The sequence below is a fragment of the Pseudorasbora parva genome, chromosome 4 (assembly GCF_024679245.1).
Source record: "Pseudorasbora parva isolate DD20220531a chromosome 4, ASM2467924v1, whole genome shotgun sequence".
In the NCBI taxonomy this organism is placed as follows: Eukaryota; Metazoa; Chordata; class Actinopteri; order Cypriniformes; family Gobionidae; genus Pseudorasbora; species Pseudorasbora parva.
Window position 1 is genome coordinate 16,048,467 of NC_090175.1, and position 24,553 is coordinate 16,073,019.

A 24,553-nucleotide genomic window follows, 5' to 3' on the forward strand; every position below is an offset into this window, starting at 1 on the left:
AATGCATATGCATGACCTCACAAATGACGATAACACTATTGGTTTTAAAAAATATGCACTTTTTCGAAAGTTTGCTTTTTCAGTCCCTCAAAACAGCATTAAATGAACGGCCAAAACACATTAAAAAGTTTTATGTTTTTAGTTGAAAATGGTGTCAAGCAAGCGGCCCCTTAATTTCATATTTATATATCCATGACAGGCCTTACCCAGCCAAGTTAGCAGCACAAAAACAAGCACAGCAAAATATTGTCTAATAACTGTTATCAAAAAAAATGCCCCAAAAATATCAAGATATATATATATATCCCATTGAAAGACACTTAGACCCATTGCACTACAGAGAAGTTAAGCCCAGTAGAGTTTCTGTATGTCTCATCTGGTAAATGGGTTAATTAGAGTGACCCACTAAAGAGGAGCAAATGAATTTTAATGTGAGGTTAAGAGGTCAAGTCACATCAAGAAAGGATCCCTCCTGTCTGAATAATCATATACAGTTGGGCATGACAGGTACATTCTGGTCATTAAACGGTACAATATACTGTATACAGTATATCATAATAATTAATGATAATTTGTTAGATTTATTTACTGCTTTTCTTGGGTCCTCAAAGCACTTTACATGGGGTACTCATTAGTTACATAATCAGATTACTTTTTTCAAGTAAACAGTAATGCATTACTTTTAAAATGTACAACAAAAATCTGAGCTACTTTTTCAAATAAGTAACTCAAGTCATTTATTTTCCCATTTATTGACTGACCGCTCTCTTGTCCCCATGTTGAGATACATCGTAAGTGTGGAGTCGTTGTGTGTAAACCATGATGGTTATTGTAGTTCTAGGCTCAATATAAGTGTGCATTTACTAGATCTCATTTGCACACAAAAAATGATTCAGTATTCCTTAAAATTTGTAAATCTGTGAAATGCAAAATGCAGAATACTATGCAAACCTCCAATAATAAATATGTTAAATAAATCAAATATTTTTATTCATTTAATCTCACTTTATTGACCAATGTATTTGCTGCTGACCTTTAATGAGTCTGGTGTAAAAGGGTCTTTACATTTGCTCAAAAATATAACTTTTTTGTTATATAAAAAACATGCCCAGCCCAGGTGAAAAAAGTAACACAAAAGTAATTTTATTTAAATTACTTTTCTTAAAAAGTAACTAACGTAATTAGTTACTTTTTAAGGAAGTAATGCTATATTGTAATGCATTACTTTTCGAAGTAACTTTCCCCAACATTGTTAAGGAGGCATCCATTTAATGTTTTAATAAATGTAATAATTTACACTGTTGTACTGCTATTATTTTACAACAATACACTGTAAAACCTAACAGTGAAATTCACTAAATGAAATAAGTTCATTTTACTTAATGTTACCAAAAAAGTTAATTCAACTTAACAAATATGTGTGATGTTAACTCAAAAATGTATTATTGTAAGCAAACCTAAATCTAAATAAGTTACTAAAACTTTTTAACTCTAATGGTTTAAGTTACAGATATTTATTTAATCTAGTATTTTACATCTATGGCCAATTAAATAACTAAAAGCTGATAAAATAAATAAATAAACAATAGTATATACATTAATCTACCTCATATTAAGCCTACAGTCTTACATTAAGCTCTTTTAAAGTCATTACATTTAGTCATGTCAAAGTATCATCCCAGTGAGTTTCCGAGGTAACAAAAACCGCACCATTTTCCCTCCTTCAGTCCAGTCACAGCAGGACGGCTCGCGCTACAGTCAAGAAAAACAAAAGGTAAGCGTTTCAAACTTATTTATTCATATTTCGCTCATGTTTGAACGTTTTCAGTGTTATTTTCGTACCTCTTTTATGTTTATCCGAAGATTAACCAGCTCAGTAATGTTGTGTGTAAAGTTAGCCAGCAACATGAGGAGCAAATGCGCTATTGCACCAGTGTTATCAACGGTAATGTACACGTTTGGAGTTAATTATGCTGTTTTACACTGCAGTTTGTCAGCGGGGAATTAAAAAATATATGTTTGTGCTTTCTCAGAGTCGGACAGATAAACGCTGGCTTTTGAGACAGTTGGCCATCTTTCCATGTCTCTCGTCTCGTGCCACAGTGACGTTAACTAACTTACGTTAAAGCAAAAGGTAACGTTAATGCAAACTCACGCATTCCTTATATTACAACCGTTTTAAATGTATTGTTAATCGAATTCGAGTTTCCTCTATCATATGTGATGCTAGTTAATTTGACTAAAGCAGCTGAAGCTCCGGGGTGAACAAAGTGACTTGAGGAGCATTTTAGATCCTGTTTTGCTAACGTTAGATAAAATTTTAAACTGTTATTTGTTTCTCATGACGTTTTCTCATTTGAAACTCACACTAACACATTGTTGCCATGCTTTTAAATCTTTTCAGAGCAAAGACGAAGGTGCAATGGCAGCAACGTGGCTACAATTCTATGAGTAAGTAAGTTAGAATTAACATTGAACAAATCAATGGAATTTTGTAACGTTACTGTGCAAAATGCAAATGATAACGTTATGAACAGTTACATAATGTTCATACAAATATAAGTTTGTTCTTCAATTTTAATTTTTGAATGAATTGCTATTTTTGCAAACGTAATTATGACCATAAATGCCTTTTAGCACAACTTGTAAGTCTTCTGAAGCAATATGATTTTTTTAAAAGGCTTAAAGTCCAAAGTCCAGTCTGTCTATCATTCAAAGTCATGTTGTATTGCTTCAGGAGAATACTGGTCAAGTCTTGAAAGTTGTTGTTATAGTCGGCTTTCCTAATATAAACAGAAACATTTCGTGTGTTATATTTTCACTGGCAGTTATCCTGAAGTTGCCTTGGGTTTGTAAAGGTGTAAGGTAATTGGCAATGCTAGATTTGCAGTGGTTCAAAGAAGTCTTGTCATGAATCATAAAAAAAACTACGATCCTGGCAGGTCTGTTACTATTTAAAAGGAAGAGTCAGGAGATGTTTTCAAGACACAAGGTAGGACACATGTCAAAACTACATTACATTTATTTAGCAACATGTTAACCTTTCAGCTGCCACCAGCATAAATGCATGGTGTGGTTACAGTGACTGATAGTTGATCATTCAAGTTGTCTTAAATGTATAGTCCACTTGCCAATACAAATTCAGTCATGATTCATAAATTACCAACCCTCATATTGTTCCAAACACATAAGAAATTTATTAATCTGTCCATTGAAAATCTAGTCTTCAAAACGTTTAATTTAGGCTTTCATTAGCATATACATTGAGCACAGCAAAAGCTTATTTGACACATAATAAACCAATCTCAGCTCAAGCTTAAAGGAATCGTTCACCCTGATTTACTCCCCCCCTCAAGTCCTCCTTGGTGTAAATGACATTCTTCTTTCAGACGAATACAATCAGAGTTATATTAATACGTGTCCTGGCTCGTCCAAGCTTTATAATGGCAGTGAATGGCAGCCCAAAATTTGTAGCCCAAAAAAGTGCATCCATCCATTTTAAAAGTGCTCCACACGGCTCCGGGGGAATAATAAAGGCCTTCTGAATTAAATCGATGGGTTTGTGTAAGAAAAATATCCTCTCGTGATTCAAAACGCTTGTGCAACGCCCGACATCATCGTCACATCATTTATGTTTTTTACGCTGCGTCCGCCGTCAACGCCGTGGCTGTTATGCTTTTTTACGCTATATCCGACGTCATCGTTGCGCCGGAAACTAGTTATTTTCTTATTTTATAACGAGTTAAATATGGATATTTTTCTTATATAAACCCATCGATTCACTTCGGAAGTACTTTATTAACCCTCCAGAGTCATGTGGATTACTTTTATAATGAATAGATGCACTTTTTTGGCTTCAAATTTTGGACAGCCATTTACTGCCATTATAATGCTTGGATTAACCAGGACATTTATTAATACCGCTCTGATTATATTAATCTGAAAGAAGAACGTAATTTACACCAAGGATGTCTTGCCATTATCCATTTAAAATTTTATAATCAAATCTGTCTTGTTTCACTTTGTCTACACCGGATGTGAGCAGCGCGACAGGACAAAAGAGCCCCTTATAGTCCGTTATGTTGTCTACACTGGATGCGGCGTGATGTGAGCGACAAATCTTTGACAGTAAACTGTTGCCTCTTTCTATTTATGACATACTGACATGAAAAACAAATGTTTTGCAATGTGTGCATTATCGCTTGAATTCAATTCAATTCAATTCGTCATTCAATTCAAGGTCTAGAACATTCGGCTGATACACCCCTGAAAATGTTTTTCCCCCAATTAAACCTTGCTGACAAACAACTTAACATCTTTACAAAATTGAACTACAGGGTTTTAAATAAGCACACGCCCAATTAAATCAACAATAATCCGTTCCTTATAACAACGTTTTTTTTATTTATGAAAATTGAAATATGGTGTCTGCCCTGACAAGGGTTATTTTTATATGTGGTGACATACAAACTTTTTTTCCAATGCATATAGAAAAAGGAGCTTGACCAGGTGGAGAAGCCAACAGTCACCATCCTTACTGTCGAGGAGGAAGAGGGAACGTTACCTTTAAACCCACTGGATGCTTTGATTGTCTTTAAAGATGAGGTGGTGATGTCTGCCAAGTCTTCGGTCAGTGCAATACACTTAGAGTACATTAAAGATCATACAGTGCTTTTGCTTTTTGAGGAAACGTACCTTTTTACATAATTTTTTTTATTTTATATGTTTTGTTATTTAAATGTTATGACTTTTTTAAACATGTTTGTGCCGTTTTATTTGGTGAAAAAGTCTAATATTTTTTGTCTAGTTATATCTACTCTATTATATATACTATGTCTACTATATTTGTGAACATATGGCATACTGTATTTATGATGTAAATGTTATATTTCAATAAATTACTTAAAAATACCCTCCTGTTCTGTCTTCATTTTGTACCAATGTTAGCTTGTGCTTAGTCTTATGTAACTTAATCACTTTGAGTTTGATGAACTTAAACCATTTGCCGCAATCTGTTTCCTAAAACCATTTAAGTAACCATGTAGTTGTTAAGACTTAGTTAGATTTGTTACCTGAATTCAAACTGAATTAATAAAATTAACTTAAAATCTTTAAGTTCAGTTTACTCTTAATAATTGATCAACACAACACTAAAATATAAGTTTTAACACTTAAACAACACTAAAATATGAGTTAATTTAACTCAATGTATATGAGTTTTCGGTACTCATACTTAATGGTTTTAAAACTTAATTGGTTTGAAGCAATCGGTTTCCTCAAATGGTTTGAGTTACCGTAACTTGTTGGGTTTTACAGTGTACTAATATGGGCCCCACTTTATATTAGGTGCCTTAAGTACTATGTACTTACATCAAAAAATAAGTTCAGTGTACTTACTGTGTTCAAATTGAATTGCAAAGCACTTTTGCTGATATTGAGGTGGGATACAGGTAGAGTTAGGGACAGGTGTGGTGATATGGATCAGTTTAAGGGTAGGGTTAGGTGTAAGGAAAGTGCCAAAAGTGTAGTTACAGAAATTAATTACAGACGTAATTACAGATGTAACTACATGCAGGTATTTTTAAAATGTAAGTACAATGCAAAACATGTACACTCTAAAAAAATTCTGAGTAAAAAACAACCCAATGTAGGGTCAAATATGGACTAACCCAGCAGTTGGGTTGTTTTAACCCAGCGATTGGGTTGTCTTAAGCAAATATTTAACCCAACCGCAGGATTAAAACAACCCAATCGCTGGGTTAAAACAACCCAATTGCTGGGTTAGTCCATATTTGACCCAACATTGGGTTAATACAACCCAGCATTTTTTAGAGTGTATGTACACATTTAGTGCATTGTATCAAATGATTAATTAAAATGTTAGTACATAGTAGTTGAGGCCACCTAATATAAAGTGGGTCCCTAACTCACATCTATTGCTATTTGCAATAGTTAGCAACTGGCCTGTGTGTGTGTGTGTGTGTGTGTGTGTGTGTGTGTGTGTGTGTGTTTCAGCCACACCTCTCGTGGTCACATTGTCCAAACGTGACAGATTGGAGTGAGTTTGAGTCCACGTGACTCAAGTCCTGAGGCTTGTCTCATGCTGGCACAGATTGATTATTGTGTGGGGAGAGGGGGTTAGAGAGCGGTTCTTATATCATTCTGGAAGGCACTAGCCATTTATTCTTTCACAGATTCTTATATTGCTGACTCCTCATGAGTGTTGCACATCTGGACTGATCATCCGGTCGCTGTAAGGGGCTCTTAGCATCTGTTTGATCTCTACACACGCTCTCAGAAATAAGGGGCAAGAATTGTACCTTTAGGGGTACAACAGCTTGTATCTAGTTAATATGTAAGGAATAACTGATGGACAAATGATGAAAAATTTAAAATAATATGTTAACATTATTTTCTTTTAATAATAATAATAATAATAATAATAATAATAATAATAACAACAACAATAAAATTATTAGTTTATTTATTTTCCATTTTGTATCAAAATAATACTGTGTTCACGTTGTAAGGGATTATTTCCACCTAAAAAAAATATTATTATGGTACCATATTCTTTAAGGTATATTATTACATTCCACTTATGGTATGTCTTTGTTCTAGCTTAAATAAAAATACCTTAGACTTGCAAATATTCTATGTCTTTTTGTGCTTGCCATTTATTGTGCTGCTCATAATGGTGATGCACAAGGACAGGTACACTTTACACTAATGGATACTAACTCCAGGCCCCTAAATATTTGATGTGCACATGTAGCACATTGGCTCGGCCGGCGTTCCCCATTGAACCCACAAGTGAGAGAGTCTTATCGTGTAAAGGGCAATGGGGTCCTGTAGAGACAGTTGAGATGAAGCTTGGCGAGAGAAGAACATTATGACATTCAAATCTAGAAGCTTCCAGACCTCTCTGCTCTCTTCCGGGGGCGGAAGTAGCTAACAGATGGAGCGCATTTGAGAGCAAGTGTAGCGTTTACCATAGATATACCTCCACCAGCAACAGCATGAACCTCGGTCAGCGAGCAAACATAGCATGATCTCCACAGATGGCCAGTAATGTTGTTTTTGCAGATTTTTATATATTTGTTTGCCAGCCCGGACTTTTATATTTCCTAAAAAAAATGATTTTATGTTTATATTAAGTTTATATTTTCTGGGGCAAAAAAGGAGATCTATTTTTCAAATTATAGTGATGTTAGATTTGTGAGTGGATTTTTTGAGTCAGCTTTTCTAATGAATCAGTCAAAATTCAACTGCAGTATCTTAAAGGGACAGCAGCACTGTTTAATTTGAAAGGGATCATTTACCCAAAAATGAAAATTACCCCAGGACTTACTCACTCTAAAGCCATCCTAGGTGTATATGACGTTCTTCTTTCAGATGAATACAGAGTTATATAAAAAAATGGCCTGGCTCTTCCAAGCTTTATAATGGCAGTCAATTGCAGCTAATTGTATATAAAGTTTTAAATATGGATATTTGTATTACATAAATCCATTGATTTACTTAAGATAGCCTTTATTAACCCATCTGAGCTGCATGTATTTCTTTTATAATGGATGGATGCACATTTTTGAGCTTCAAATTTTAGGCATCCATTATAAAGCTTGGATTAGCTGGCTTGAGGCTGAGTAAATCATGGGGGTAATTGTCATTTTTGGGTGAACTATTATGGGTCAGAGAAAATTGTCATATACAGGTTTAACTAAATTAGCGTTTTAAATGTGGGGTAAGTGTTATTTCAAAACCGTTTTAAAAAAAGGACTCGGGCCGAGTGGAATAACAAACTTGTAGCCAATCAGCAGTAAGGGGCGTGTCTACTAATGATGGTGAGAAGAGCGCTCGCTCTCGCTCTGTGCACGTCATTATTCAAAACACACGAGTCACACATGACGGATATTAGCCGAGAACTAGCCTAATATATGCTGCTTGACTATGCTCGTGTGTAATGTTCGCTTGTTTGTCCATTTGCGATCGTATTGTGGCTCACTTCAGCGGTGATAAAGACCCGTTCATTTCCACACCGTATGGAGCATCTAAATTTCCTCACTGTGTGCTTCAAGCATCAGCTCACACAATGTGTCCGACAAGAAAGATACTATACTCCTAATATATGTTTGTTTCCTCTTTTCATGATCTATATAACCCTTATCCAGTCATAATTGTAATATGTCGTTAGCTGGACTGTAGTGGTGTACTATAGAGTTGTTCATGAGAACAGTTTGTGTTTTTGTGATGAAGGGGTGACTTTTTCATTGAATATTCGACCTGGATTAGTTACACAGATTCTGCTAACGTCGTTGCCTGGATGTGTGGGGCGGAGCTATCAAAATAGGGCCAAGACCCTTTTGGGGGTAGGGGTGTGTTTGTTTTGGTGATTTGAAATATCAACAACGGTTACCAGATATCACTTACCCCACCTTTAAGTGGAAGAAACTTTAAAGCTACACTGTGTAATTTTTTTAGTTTATTCTTAGCTAAAAACACTTAGTTCTTTCAAAAATATATGTGCTCATTAATGTATATTTACTTCTTTTAAGTAATAAAGTATTCTCGTAAGTTTATAATATGCCATTGAAAATACATACGGGTGAGGGGTTCGAATGCCGGTCGTCATGTTGCCCCTCCATCTTGAAAGTACATTAGCCAAAGAGGGACATACCCGTAAATTCAAGCTTCACTATTCGCGTTTTAACACTCGATGGCAGTCATGAACGAGGTCGAACTGGAAACCATGTTAATCTTGGACTAAATCGGCCACCGTAGGAGTTAAAACGAAATCAGTGGATTGTCATATACCTATACACCGCTAGATGGGGAAAAATATCACACAGTGTAGCTTTAACTAACATTATCAGTAAATCTTGATGTAAAAATATTAAACAAAATATTTCATACATTCAAAAATATTTTAAAATAATAAGTCGCGAAAAGCAGAATAGTTCTTTTTACATAAACAACAAACACTTTGTTTAGCATTTTTCGATAGCATCTTACTAGCCTCCTAGAGTTGTTTACCGCACGCATTCTCTCTCTCTCTCTCTCTCTCTCTCTCTCTCTCTCTCTCTCTCTCTCTCTCTCTCTCTCTCTGTCTCTCTCTCTCTTTCTGTTGGCCGTTTTTTGGCTGAGGACTGATTGTTTGGCCTGTTGACAACCCTATTAATCTCAGTCCTGTTTGGGCCTGTCTGCCTCCCCCAACAAACTATATTTAAAACGCCTTTTATGATGTAAAATGTTGTTAACCTTAGAGATGAGCTGACTGGACAAGCATGATAGCTCTTATCGCTAGCTACTTTTGTGAACTATCCATGAATTATACACAAGTGTTTAGAAAACGTTACTAGAGCTACCGTTGAATCAATGGCCAGGATATGTGTGGGTTGTGTTAGAATGGCTATATTTCAGTCTTCTGTGCTGTGCTTATCAGCGGGTGAGATAAAACACATAAATGTCTGTTTTTTGTGAGCTGACTCAAGAACAGTTTGAATTCTACATATAACACCAGCAGAGCCACAGCAAAAGCATTCCAATTGAATTGTATGTCTAAATATTTCTGTATTCACGCACGTTAAAATTACAAACAAAGGCATTCGCTTATTTGATGGACTTTTTGAAGCTCTTGGAATTTGACTGTTGTTGATTTCTTGTTCATTTTAATGTTTGGTCTAGGGATGCACAATATAAATAATTATCAGATGATATTGGATTTTTGATGCTATTATTTTACCTTTTTATTTCATTCACATTTTTATTAAATATTTATCTTTTTTTGTTTACATTTTAGCTTACTTAAAGTTAATGGTTTAAATCACTGATAATTAATTATTTAATTAAATGTAAACTTTATCAAACATGATGCATCACTGTAAAAAAAAAAGTTACCTGGTTGCCTTAATTTTGAGTTAATTGAAATTAAAATTTTGAGTTAAAACAATTTACATTTTTTGAGATTCGACAACCTTTATTAAAATATTATTAAAATATTTTGTAAGCTTATTGGGTAATTTTATTTCTGATGATGCAGTGAAACATGCCAAATAGTGCTATTTTCATGATTTATCACATTTTTTATGTGGTTCAGATACAATAATATTTTGAGGTTCTATTTATTAAACAAATTTCCTTCTTTGTATCAACTCAAATGTTTAATTTCAATAAACTCAAAATTTGAAGGCAACCAGGTTACTTACTTTTTTAAGTTAAACCAACAAAAACCAACAATTTATTTTTTACAGATATTGTGATGTAGCATTTAAAATGATGGATTTTTGTTTTGTTTCATTTAGTCAAAATAGTAAGGGAATTTAAATATCAGCCGTTAATCAGTTATCAGTCATATGAAAATATTCATCAGCTAATCAATCAGCTTACCATAATGCATCACAAAAAATAATGCCATCACTAAATTTAAATTAATTGAAATCTTCATCTAGAGAACACCTGCCATTTAATGTTTCCACTGGCACTCATGTCAGATATTAAATCATGTGTTTTGTCTATCCTCCTTCTTTGTATTACTTTACTTTATTTTGGCCAAAAGTATATCTTACTCATTATTATATAATTGCTTGAGTCCCCATGTGCACATGAAGCAAAATATACACAAATAGACAGATGGGTGCAAACACTGTATTCCTGGTTCTCTCAGTTGACAAAGAAAATGATGTACAAGTTAGAAAGAGGATATATTGATTTTTACCCCCCACTCACTATAGGCAGTAGTCACACAAGTCTATAGCAAAACATGTATTGCGTAATTCTTATGCAATATGTTTTGGACATATTTTTATGGACATAGATGTGTTTAAAGATGTGTGATATTTCCACATGTACAGTGATATAATAATTTCCCATGATAGAGTAATTCAGGCATAAATGATGCTTATATTTTATCAGACCACTCTAATAATGAGCCCAGTGGGGAAAAAAAGCACAAACAGCAAACACCATTGATTTTTCTTTTTTGTGCTTTTCTTTTTATATCAAAATACTTTCCAGTTTTAGAAGACACGCTTTTATCCAAAGCAGTACTAAGTGTAAGTGACAGTCCCACTGGTGCAACCTGGCGTTAAGTGTTTGAATCCCCTCAGGATTCGATCCAGACACCCCTAGATACCAACCTTGAGCATTTACCACTACGCCACACCCATTGCATCCTTATTGTGTTATCCTATCGCTGGTTTTATAAAACGGATCAGGATTAGAAACCGGTTTAATGTGACAGACATCTCAGTAATGCACTCTTCAATCCAGACATATTTAAAAGCTAAAACTAGATCAATAGCAGAACCACATTCAGTGATCTCCACTTTAGCAGTACTTAGCAGCAATGAAATGAACTACTGTGTTTTTATTGTCCTTAAATGCATGAGGAATATTAAGCTTTTAGTCTCACTTAAGGCTTGTCTTGCTAATTTTATATGGTACAGATCGTTTGCAGCATTGTTGCTTGGAAACACATTTGCTGATTTGCTTTCTGTATAACGGAATGTCTTTTTTAAAAACACATGCATTTACTTAATTGCATGCAAGCGAGAAAAGATCCATGAATGCACATTAATCAGACATAAGAAGGCGTTTATATTTTTTGCTGGTACTTTCTGTGTTAAGCATTGATAAAACATTGTATCAGTGTAGTGGCTTTCAGAGTAATTGAAAAGTTTGTATGAATGTAATCCAACAGATTTTCTAGGTTATATAACTTGCCGTGTGCTCCATTGGTCAGTGTAGCATATAATGTAATGTTCAATCGTGTTATTAAAATCCAGACACTGCGCTGTGGGTACCTGCTGTCTGCTTTTATTCCAGTCATAAAATATTACCACATAAAAGTAAAATGACAGTAACTGCTCTCTTTTAAGCAGTTAACTTTTAACCATTACTTCACTGCAACAGATTGAATTTACATCTGCATTCATGTTTTGTGATTTTTTTTTTCATAACCTGAATATATAAATAATATAATTTTCTCACTTAAATTGATAGTTCACCCAAATGTTTTTGTATTAAAAAATGTTTTGCTAATGCCCATACAATGAAAGTGCAGTTTCAGCTGTAATGAGAAATGTTTCTTGAGCAGCCAATCAGCATATCAGAAGGATTTCTGAAGGATCATGTGACACTGAAGACTTAGGGGTGTAACGATACCCTCGTGTCACGATCCGATACATATTACGATACGATATTATTGTGATACTCCAAGACATATGGCAAAACGTTCCTGTACTGTCGATTTGGTATTACAGCGGGTGTGGGAATGAATAGGCTTGGACTTGGTGCTGGAAACCCAACGCACAGGACACTGGTGACAGCAGAATAAAAATATTCATGATTCTGAAGCTGAAAATACAGAATTATTTTAGACAACTGTGCATTTTGTCACTGACTATATATTTTAAATAATTGAGGCCACTTTTTACTGGTGACATTTGGCATGATCAGGACCCACACATATTCACCCATTGTATTATTATACATTACATTCAACATTATAGTAGTTTAATAGTACCAACACTAAAACTCTGATATTAAAATTAATTTTTCTCAGACAGTAATTTTCATTTTTTACGTCACGATCCATGATGCATATTGTTGCACTTTCTTATTGAAATATATTGTGATTTATGATATATTGTTACAACCCTACTGAAAACTGGAGTAACGATGCTGAAAAATCAGCTTTGCATCACATAAATAAATTGCATTTTAGAATATACTACAATAGAAAACAGTTATTTTACAGTTTCCACTGTATTTTTATGATCAAATACAAATCTTTCAAAGGTTATTTAAGGTGTTTGGTGACAAATGCAGCTGTTGAGATTCTCACAGACCTATTGACCCAGATCACAATATTTGTAACCAGGAGAAATGAAGCCGTGCTGAAAGTCAGGGTTATAAATGGGGCAGGAGCAATCTCTCATCTATTTTTTTTTAAATATAGCTGATGTGAAGAGCAGGTTGCATCATCGATACAAGACACAACGGTTGACTTGAATGACATGCACTTTGGATTACAACCTAGTTTTCTGGTAATGGTCAGCTCTTTCTCTTTCACTCATTTATTTGTTCTGTTTCTGATTTCCGAAGCGATTTCCCTGTGAAAACAGAAAAGCACCATTCGATCATGCTGCTATTTCAGCCTCGTTGTTTTTGCCATTATTTGACTCTCACTTTCCCACAGAGAATGGATTTCCCAGTCTCACCCTTCCTGTCTGGTTGGTTTTGTCATTGTACTACTAGTTTCTATAATTGGCTCACCCTTAGCATTGGTATGGGTCTTAGCCTTACAGTTAATCCATTATAGATAAGATGATTCACCAGCTGTCTGCTACTCTTAAGAACCACCTGCTCTGAAGGCCTTAAAGCATCTTGAATATGAATATTCATACATTCATTTTAAGAAGAGATTTCTACCACAATATGTTCTTTGCAGTTTTGATATGAACTACAGCCTCAGTGGCATCTTAGTTCTTTTCTTTCTTTATTGGTCCAGTCGGTAATGCTCATGGCTCTTGACGGACCGTCCATGAATCGTTCACATACCAATACGTAACAGTACAAAAATTGTGTTTCCTTCAGTCTGAGGAGGATGATTCAGTGTATTTTGAATACACTAGAACTTTATGCCACATAATTCTGTTACAGTAGGCATCAAATTCAGATTTACATGCCCCTAAACGTCACGTCGGCTTAAAGAATGCACCGATATGAAATTATATGATGCTGATAACTGATAATTATTTATATTTATATTTGAAAGCCGATAACTGGTATAGGGTCGATAAATGTAAATCTAAATCCACTTTTTTTTTTAATCATTTTTTGAGCCTGATTACAAAAAAAACATTAAAAGCCATGTCCCAAGCGCACAATTATAATGTTCTCATTTTAATTTTATGTAGACTGTATGACAGACTTGCTCTGGACATGTTGCACTTAACTGTATTTTCATTTTGGAAATTATTCCAATCATATATCAAACAATTCAAAACCATCATGGTGAACAGTGCACATCTGAAGTGTCTCAGCTGAAGGACATAACCCATTATTAATCAGCTTTAATATATAGGCCAAATTTTGTATTTGGGCCGATAACGGTGACATTAAAAATGAACATATATCAGCCGATGCCGATACGGTGGCTAATACATCATGCGTCCCTAATTTAAACGCCCCCTTCCTGTCAGTTTGTGCTTAATAAGATGCAAAATGAACCATAATTTCAAGTCTAACTCAGTAGTATTTTGGGTAATATTTGAGATGAGTTGTTCTTGATGATCTTGCTAGGTTGATATTAAAAAGGTTTTGAGTTCAAAGTCAGCGCAGCAACATGCAATTATAGTCATTTACCACTCAAAGTTAAACCTGATTTCCTCCTTCTCAGTCGCCAGTTACATCCAGGAAAATGTCTACTGTTATTTTCTCGAAAGGGCATGTTTTCCCCTGTGGAGCTGATGTATGAGATGTGCACATGTAAGTGTGTGTGATAAAATTCGCTGAGTGCATGTGTGTGTGGAGGGTGGAGTGAGCGGCCTACCAGGCACAGTGTGTGTGGGTGTTTTATTTGGCATTCGCTTAAGACAACAGGTTGCCTTCGTGTAGAATGAGTAAGACAGGAAGCGGGAGAGAGGAGGAGGCGAAATAAGAGTTCGACTCCTCCCACAGAATATTTGAAATGCTAACAAACGTTCTCCCACTTGGTTTATGTTTGTGCTTTTAAAACCCCCGGGGCTCCAGTTTTCTCTGAAATAGAGGAAACGTCCTAAAAACGTCTGTTTTTCTCCGTTGATAGTGCATCTCCTTCTTGTAAATAGCAATTGTTTATTTTCGCTCAAGGGAGGATGTCCCACTTCTCTGTTCTCCCTTTGTCTCTTGTTTTTTTCTCGTGAGTTGTACTGAAACAACAGGACATTTGGATGGGAAGCCGACACCCATGTGACCAAACAATAGCAGACAGATACTTGTTCATTCACAGGAGGCCAGGGTTTACTGGTTTCACTCATTATCCAGGTTAAGCAGGGGTCAGAGAGAGATCGAGAGATTTCCAGTTCATACTCTAGCACACAATCTCATTCCAGTTCAGAGAAGTGTGAACAGACAACTGACTGATCCAGATTCAGCTCCACTTCACTTTTCGGTTACAGTTAGATAGGTAGATTGGTCACAACTAGATTCATTTTGTATTAAAATAAGACATTGTTCTTTAAAAAAAATTGTCCTGATCAAATAAAATATTAAATAATAATTACATTAATACATTTTCAAATGCATGCAGAAAAAACTACATAAAACAGGAAATATATCACAGAGCCTCTGACATTTGTTTCTATGTAAATGTCAATAAATCACTTCATATGTCATATATAATTTGACATTTAGCTCCTCAAAATAGTGTTTTTTTTTTTATATGAAAATGAATAATACATGATATTTATACAATACTTTTTTACCTTGAAGAATATATTAAAAAACGTATTTTGAAATAACGATTCAAGATACAAGGAGAAAATAAAAAAAACACTTTTTACACCACATGACATTTTTCGGGTCATTTATATTTAATTTGTTCTTTAAAAGTTTTTTTTGAAAAACCATATAGCACCAACATGAATACAAGACAAGTATTACATTAATAAGAACCATTTTTTATTTATTAGCTTGTAGGAAAGGACAAGACAAGATATAAAAACAAAATTGCATTTTTAAAACCTTACAGTGTAGAGTATGTCATTGACCTTTTGAAATTTGAAATCTGCACAAATAGCAAACAAGTACGGTACACACACGCTCTTGTTACACTCCTCTTTCTGTGTTTCTGCATTTTTGTCTTATCTCCACATCTTGCTCCTCTCAGGCATGTGACCCAACTGTCCCACGCTTAAACGAGAGTCATATGCTGACTTCCATGTAAGCTGATGACAGCTTGAGTTATTACTGTACATGACTCTATATTCAATTATGACCACTCAAGTTGTTTACAGACAGATTTCTTCAGTCAGTTTGTGTGAACCATCAGTGATTTAATCTGAAATGAGTTCCTGTCGTCTTATTTAATTGTTTAAAGGCCTCACTGCATTAAGTTACAGGAATCATGCGGGAGAGATTTTTTTTTTAACCATTTTATTTTAGAGTGTTTTGTGTTTGTGTGTTGTTAAGTATTAGTTGTAGTTCACATTTTCCGGACAACCCCCTTCTTATGCCCTACTTCACACATTCATACTCACAAACTCAGAAACACTCTTACCTGAATCTGCTTGTAATGAATTGTAACTCCCTCTGGCATATTATGTGCAAAATAAATAATCAAATGTTTTTATGTATTTATTTAAATAAAGCAAAGCCAGTATAACATGATGTATATCATTATTAATAAAATAATCTTTATTTATTATGCATTACAGAAATAAGATTGAGATATTCTCACATTAGGAAATGTGCCCAGTCGACACATTTTTGGCTGAATTTGTTTGTACTAATTAACTCACTCTGACATTCTTTTATTAATATTTGCAAAGGAATGTAAAAAGTATAAAATAATAAAAATATATAGTTTTTTTTAATCAGCATAAATTACTTTGTGCTTTGCAATTTAAATAATAATAAAAACTAAATATAATTGTTTATTAAAGTAATATATCATGTATTTTTTTCATTGAATAGGCCAATTATACAATAATAATATTGATTATTTTAATAATAATAGTTTAATATATTATATGATAAATAATAATAATAATAATTATAATTATAGGCTTATATTATTTATTTATTATTATAATTATTTATATATGTTTATATGTTTATTTTGTTATTATTATTAATAATTTTTATTACATAGTTATTCCCAAAGTACAGTGTTAGACTCCCAATGTACTGTAACATCATGTCTATTAGTGAATATTTACAAACTGATTTCTGTGTGTAAGCAATTTACAAAAAGGAATAAATGCACATTTATGATATGACTTCCAACACCAAACTCTGACCCGCATACACAGGACAGCCTTTTTAGATGTGCCTTTTTTATCCTCATACTGCTGTTTTTAGTTTGATAGCAAAATATCTAACTGTCATTAGCCTGAAAGGTCATGACTGGAAAATGTCGTCATGGAGAGCATTATGTTTTGCTCTGTATGACCCGTGTTGACGTGGAAAGTGCTGATTTAGGATCAGTTTTTGCCACTCATGTCCTGGAGTATGCCATCAAAATATATAGGGTTAGCTGTTCCTGGATTAGCACGTATCAGTGTCGGCTGGAGGAATTTTCACCCGTTGTTTACTCTGAGAGTTGGCGATGGTGTGTTTGTGTGTGTGCGGTTGGGTAACTTGAGCTATATTGCGCGGGAGCTCAGGCACAAGTCGGCCGTGAGATAACCCCTTTAACTATTGACCAGACTACTGCCACCTCTCGTTCCTGTGTTATTGTTTTTCTGTTCAGTTATGAGGTTGTGTGCTTGATCAGTTTTCATGGGAGCTAATGCAATGATTTCTTTTATTATTCCGAACAATCAGTCTTAGTTCAACTGAATAGCTCACCCCAAAATAAAATGAGTCATCATTTACTCACCCTCATGACATTCTGAACTTGCATGCTGTTGTTTTTTCTGTGTAAAGAGTGGCATTAACTTTTCGTCCTTTGTGGAAAAAGTGATTTTAGAACAAAGTGAACCTGAATAAATAAAGACTAAATAAAGAGTAGGCTGTTACTTTACCATGATTCAGCCATATTTAAACTGTTTGTTAGCTATCATTTGAGGATTTCGGATGTATATGGGTCATCCTAGATCAATCAGGTGACTGGAAGAACACAAAGGAGACTTGTTTGTTGTGTGAGTGTTAGCATGGCTGTTGTGGGTGTGAGTGTGTTTTAAGGCAGTGGATTAGGTGTGATTATGGGGGCTCAGGGTTCACTGAGCCTTTGACCAGCTGTTCAGTGCCGTCTGCTTAAAGCCACCTCTCCATCACAAAGACGAAGAGAGAAAGAGGAAATCAGAAGATTCTTCTTTATGCGTTTGCAGTCTGTTTACTGTATTTGAATTTTATCTCTGGCCGCATTAAATTAGTTACAATGCTGGAATTATGACGCTGGAATTTTCTAGGACATTCTGTAAAGCAGCCTTTTATTTGAGGGTTGAATCTCATGAAAAAGAAGCCCAGAGCATATTGCTAAAATTTTGGGACGCCTGGCTCTACATGCACATGAACTTTAATGGCATCCCATTCTTAATCCTTAGGGTTTAATATGGAGTTGGCCCACCCTTTGCAGCTTTAACAGCTTCAACTCTTCTGGGAAGGCTTTCCACAAGGCTTAGGAGTGTGTTTATGGGAATTTTTGACCATTCTTCTAGAAGTACATTTGTGAGGCCAGGCACTGATGTTGGATGAGAAGGACTGGCTCTCAGTCTCCGCTCGAATTCATCCTAAAAGTTTCTGTCAGGCTATGGTCAGGACTCTGAGCAGGCCAGTCAAGTTCCTCCACACCAAACTCACTCATCCATGTCAACATGACATCATGACTTTGCGTAAACATACACGGCACTTTCTAAAGCCAAGTGGTGTGTTATTTGTACGCATTTTGAGCTATCCGCGTGTATGTCTATACGCTGTGCGATTCCATGTGTATGTCTACGCCGAAACGAACCATCATCTCCGTGTATGTCTACGCCGTGTGATTCAGCCAACCTGATCTCACAGAATTAATATTTATAGCCTAATTTTATATTTTGGAGCAACTAACTCCACTCCTACCCTAAACCTACCAACTCTCAACAATATAAAACACGTAACAGGCAAATAAATGTACAGTCACATGTATTTATTGCAAAAACTGACCAAAAAAACTGTATAAAAGTATTAACTCATGTTGCATTCTAAGTCTTCTGAAGTCATTATGATATCTTCATGTGAAGAACAGAGTTGATCTTAATGTTTTAGTCATTGAAATGATGATCGCACCCCTTTGTGAACAGAACACACACACGCACTCGTTCATATTTTAGATTCAAATGATGATACAAACGATAAGTTTAGAATGACGCAATTGGTCACGAGACACACGACAGCCAATGCTGTCAAAGCTGACCTGACGTTTATTCCGGCGGCAATATTTGAAATGTATTATTAATCTTTGGCGGATGGACTCGACGTTCTGATTGCTTTTGAGGTTTTTCTTAAAAATAAGGGATTTTCTTCTGCAGGAATAAATTGTGCCTGCAGTCGTATCTGCCTGTTATCCTGTTTTTTATAATACACAAATGGGTAGGTTTAGTGAAGAGTTTGAGTTACACGTCCTAAATGTGTCTGAATATGTGTGTGTCCACAAGGCAAATGGATTTATAAACATACTAAATTATGTATTTTTTTAAATGTAAAAATGCAGAATGTTTCTTGTGATGGGTAGGTTTAGGGGCTGTGTGTGTGTGTGTGTGATGGGTAGGTTTAGGGGTAGGGGCAGTGTAGGGGGATAGAATGAAACGGCGTTGATAAACACGCTAAAAAGCAATTATGCGTCTTAAAAGCACGCCAAAATGGCATACGAATTGGCGTGTCATATATACGCCATTTCATGTGATCAGTCTGTCCATGTCTTTATGGACCTTACTTTGTGTACAGAAGTGCAGTCATGTTGGAACAGACAGGGGCCATAGCAAAGCTGATCCCACAAAGTTGGGTGCATAAAATTGTCCAAAATGTCTAGACTACACTGAAGGTTCCTTGGTTCCTTTCACTGAAACTAAAGGGCCACGCCCAACTCCTGAAGAAGAACCTTAGACTGTAATCCCCCCTTCTCCAAACTTTACACATGGCACAATTCAGTCAGGCAAATACCATTCTCCTGTCAAATGCCAAACCCAGACTTGTCCATCAATGTTATTTTAATAATGATAATTTAATATATATCTAGTAATGGAACTCTAGAGGACGCATGTTGATAGGTCCTTTACAAACAATCTACAAGCAATCACATCTTTACCGCATGGCACAAGCTGTTTGGCTTCTGCTCATCCTGATTGAACTATATATTTTATGCATAACAATTAAGCATAACAATCCAAATTTGAACTAGATTTTTATTATATAAATGGTGTTAGAACATTAATATTAATTATATATCAATAAACAAATAATAATATTTATTTCACAATACAGTAATACGTTTTTTTGATAATAATTGGAAAATGATCTTATTTGTCATGAAATTGTCTCAATAAAAAAAAAATATTGTGCCAAAGTAGGGTTTATTTTCTTCATCCTTCACCTTGCGGGTCCTAAAATTATACTTTTTTTTTGTCCTGAAAGCTTATATCATAATATTTTTTTTCTATTTTTATTTTATTTTATTTTATTAACCTTTAAATTACTAGATTTTTCAATAAATAATATAATTAAGCACATTCTTCACATTCTTTCAACTTAAATTCTAAATAACTCTACAATACATGCAATCTCTCTGCCCACGTTTTTACTTTATTTCAACCACATGAACTTCTCAAATCCTGTCAATTTGTTTGTGTATTCGTGATTAAAGTATGACAGAAGTCCTGAGGTCTTGGACCACACCGATTATTACTCAATGTTTTATTTATTTATTTGAGTTTTGGGTCAAAATGACCTAAGGGAAAGATGAAGGTTAAGCGTACCATACTGTTTCCTTCTGATTTTGTATTGTGAAAGTGTTTTATGAGATGTATCCTTGAATTTGTTTTCTTGGAATGCGTGTTGTCATTTTAGGGGAGCTGAAAGACATTTTGAGTAATTTGTGTATTGTGTCTGAGCTCACTCTGCAAGGTCAAAATCACCAACACACACACACACACACACACACACACACACACACACACACACACACACACACACACACACACACACACACACACACACACACACACACACACACACACACACACACACACACACACACAAACAAATACACAGAGGCATAGAGATGCATGAGTCACAAAGTGGAACTTCAGACTGACTTCCTGTGGGTCTCTTAGGATTTTCCATGATGAACAAGGTGATGCGACGGATTTGACATTGCTGTGGTTCATGACGTCAGTCCGAGTGGTTTAGGATTTAATTTGTATAATTGATGTTGCCAACAGTTGACCTCGGATGCATTTAAATCCCTGCCAAAACCTAAAAACTTACAGCCAAACACAAGAACATCTGACATGTTCTCAATGGCCTTAATATGACAGATATCTGCATGCATGTCCTGTTGCATGCCATGCTGGATACAGGCAATGTTTGAAGTGGTAATGGCTCATATTTCCCATCTTACATAAGAGTTTAAGAGGATTTAATCCCGCCCTGACGGAGAGAGGGAAAGGCGGAGCCACACAGCAGCCTATCCCATCACGGTCATTGACACTCACTGTGGTTGCAGACATGTTGTATAGTGCTGGAATGTAAAGACACACAGTGTTAGGTTACTCCCTTCACCCTGATCCAAGATCAGATTTCCTTGCATAATCCAAACCTATTAATATGTGAAGTCAGCAGCAGTACTTAGGAAGAGCAGATGCTTCATAACAGCACATGTTGAGTAAAGTGTGAGTAATGAAAAATGAAAAGAGAGAAATTAAGATGTGTGCAAACCTGCTAGGATGAATATTTCACGCGGTTGTTTTCATTACCACATTTTTTTTTTTGCTTTTAGTTAATGCAGTACAAGAAGTGTATGTAAAAGTCGCCGTGGGCATCTTTTCTTGCTGTTTCTCATATTTATCATATTAACCCCTACAGTATAATTTACAGAAAAATTAACATTCTGTTATCAGCCTTGTGTCGTTCGGGGAAAAAAACAGATTTTTTTGTGGGGGGGGGGGGGGGGGGGGGGGGGGGTGTCATGTGGACTTCAGCCCGACACAGTTATCATGTTTTCATGTCCAGAGCCTTGTTGTTTAAAAGTGTCATGATCTGGCTTTTTTATTTTTTTATATTGTTGTCTGAGGTTAACTAATGCCGTTCTTGTGGTTTTTACATTCAAAAACATCATAACTAATAAGTAATAGGCTATTTTCTACACTGGTTTTGAGGCTCTCTCCTGAACGCTGGGTTTTGATGGGCGTGCCGCACTGGAGACTTTGAAGTAAACGCCCACGACTAGGATTGGAGAAGATTTGCATATTTAATGAGCTTCTGCTCCCCTGTCAGTTCAGTTCACATGAGAGAGTGAGGGAGAAGCGGCAACCGGAATGATCTTCTCGATCACAGGGCTCGTAAACGTCTTTATCAAACAAACACAATGATTTATTTCTCATCAACCCGCGATTGAATGGACTATTATTTTTATATTACACATAGCCCTAATGATTGGAACACATTCACGTTCGGCGCGCGCGCCACCGTTCAGATGTCAACGAGAGAGAGAGAGAGAGAGAGAGAGAGAGAGAGAGAGAGAGAGAGAGAGAGAGAGAGAGAGAGAGAGAGAGAGCAGATCAAGAATGGCATATTATGAGATTAATCGGCCTGCCAGGCTTTGCGAGCCCTGGCCCATTCGTGTCTGAGTCCAGCGTGCTAAAGGTATGCTCTGTTAGACACGTACACATAAGCGAAACGATCTATAACAATGCAACACTATCATATATAAAAACACGTTTTACTCACATCGGTGTGTTGCACCATTCCTGTCGGATCCTAATCCAGCATCGACCAGAGATTTGTTTACAAACGATCCCGCAGTGAACTGAAGTGAACATGTCTTCCCCACGTGAGCTGGAACGTCATTAAAAATAAAGTTAAAAATAAATGAGTCGGTGGGCGGGGCTACTGAACTGGACGTGCTGTAGAGGTGTGTGTTTCGTCGCACACTGACGTAAGTATGAAGCACAGGACCGTTTGCTGAGCCAGACGTCTATAAAAGCTTTTCTCTGACTAACAAGGAAGTTTTCAGCTCTGAAACTTAGAGGATATTCTTCTATTACCATGACCTTTTATATATCAAAGGATCAAGGGAAAGTTGATTTCTCAATTCATCACCCCTTTAAAACTACTCCGAACACCTTAGCAACGTGCAACGTCACAGCAATGGACTGGCAACAACCATATAACGTCTTCGGGGCAAAATGTGAAAAGCTAGTATCATAGCGTTATTTTTCCTGTCTATTACTTACCTCTCTCTCTCTCTCTCTCTCTCTCTCTCTCTCTCTCTCTCTCTCTCTCTCTCTCTCTCTCTCTCTCTCTCTCTCTCTCTGTTATGAAACTATGTTCGCTCTGCCTTTGAGAGTCAAATCAAGCATGACGGGAACCATAAGTTCTGTATCTGTTCTCTTTCTCATCAGAGCAAACTATAGTTTTAGTTCAAAGCTGGTTCCTCATTTTGTGCACCTGTTTTCTCCGGTGGGCGGGTCTGACCTGTGAACTCGAGTCAGGCCCGGCCGACCATGTCAATACTGATTAAAGAGTGTGATCTCCAACATGGATGGATGATGCATGAATATCTATGAATGAATAAATGAATAGTCCACTCTCTCTGTCTCTTTGTTTCAGTGTACAGGAGAGGAGAGCTGGGTGGACAGCAGAACGGTTTATATTGGACATAAAGAGCCTCCGCCAGGAACAGAAGCGTACATTCCACAGAGATTTCCTGACAACCGAATCGTCTCCTCAAAGGTCAGATGGGCTCTACAGCCAAACAGCTATTTGAACCAAAAACAATACATTAGGGATGATTCACTGTACAGTCAGCCAGTCATTATCGCAAAATAAACATGGAACGGATGATCAGGAGTCAGGACAGGATATCAGGTGGACTTGTGTCACCATGACCAGCAGAAGAAAAACATTTTCTTACTCATTATTTTTATTTTATCTTCCAAGACATATAAATAGTATAACATAAAATTGAAATAATTACAATAATAAAGGAAAATAATAGATAGTATAAGAAAATAATTGCATTAGAAAATATATATTACATTAAGATAATTTTTCTTATATTGGCTTGTTTTAACTGATTTAAACAGAATTTGCAGTTTATACAATTTAGTGTTTATTGTATAAAAATACTTAGGGCCCTACAAAATCCATTTTTCTTTCATTTTTTAAAAATCTTTAAAAACATTTTTTTTCTAGATTCAATTTAATGGTTTAATTAAACGTTAATAATTAAAAAGTCTAATTAATTTAATTCATAAAAACAACAATATATTAATTTAAAAATAACATTTCTATTTTATTTTATTTTGACGGGTTGCCGTGGAGACCTAGGCATTGAGACAGGTCACATGTGTGACGGAAATGTTTGCAACTTTTATTAAAAGCTGTGGTTTTATCTCACAATTGGTGGTTCCTCCTTTATTGTTAGACTGTGCAAGCTTCTCATTTGGAAATTTTTAAGGTGCAGTGAGTTCCTGGTTTTCTTTACTTGTTTTGCTTTCAAACATCTCTCTTTCTCTCCACAGTATACTTTCTGGAATTTTATACCGAAGAATCTCTTTGAGCAGTTCAGAAGAATCGCCAATTTCTATTTTCTGATCATCTTTCTTGTGCAGGTGTGTGATGGTGTCGCTTATGGAAATTGTCCTATTAG

At 35.7% G+C, this 24,553-nt stretch overlaps 1 protein-coding gene and 1 long non-coding RNA gene across 9 annotated transcripts in view; both read left to right on the plus strand.

Annotated features, from left to right (window-relative positions):
• atp11a (ATPase phospholipid transporting 11A) overlaps positions 1-24,553 on the plus strand; it is a 94,946-nt gene that overhangs the window by 21,368 nt on the left and 49,025 nt on the right. For all 6 annotated transcript variants that reach the window (XM_067441063.1, XM_067441064.1, XM_067441065.1 and 3 more), the window contains exons 2-3: positions 23,512-23,634; positions 24,426-24,515. In XM_067441063.1, the coding sequence (XP_067297164.1) occupies positions 23,512-23,634; positions 24,426-24,515 (213 nt within the window). The remainder of the gene's footprint in view (positions 1-23,511; positions 23,635-24,425; positions 24,516-24,553) is intronic.
• LOC137073934 (uncharacterized) lies at positions 1,431-4,748 on the plus strand. Of its 3 annotated transcripts, none has more exons than XR_010904829.1 (4): positions 1,431-1,774; positions 2,036-2,134; positions 2,405-2,451; positions 4,492-4,748. It is a non-coding gene; the product is annotated as an uncharacterized lncRNA (long non-coding RNA). The 3 variants fall into 3 exon arrangements; XR_010904828.1 differs by lacking the exon at positions 4,492-4,748 and adding an exon at positions 2,943-2,992; XR_010904827.1 differs by lacking the exon at positions 4,492-4,748 and having other exon boundaries at positions 2,405-2,992.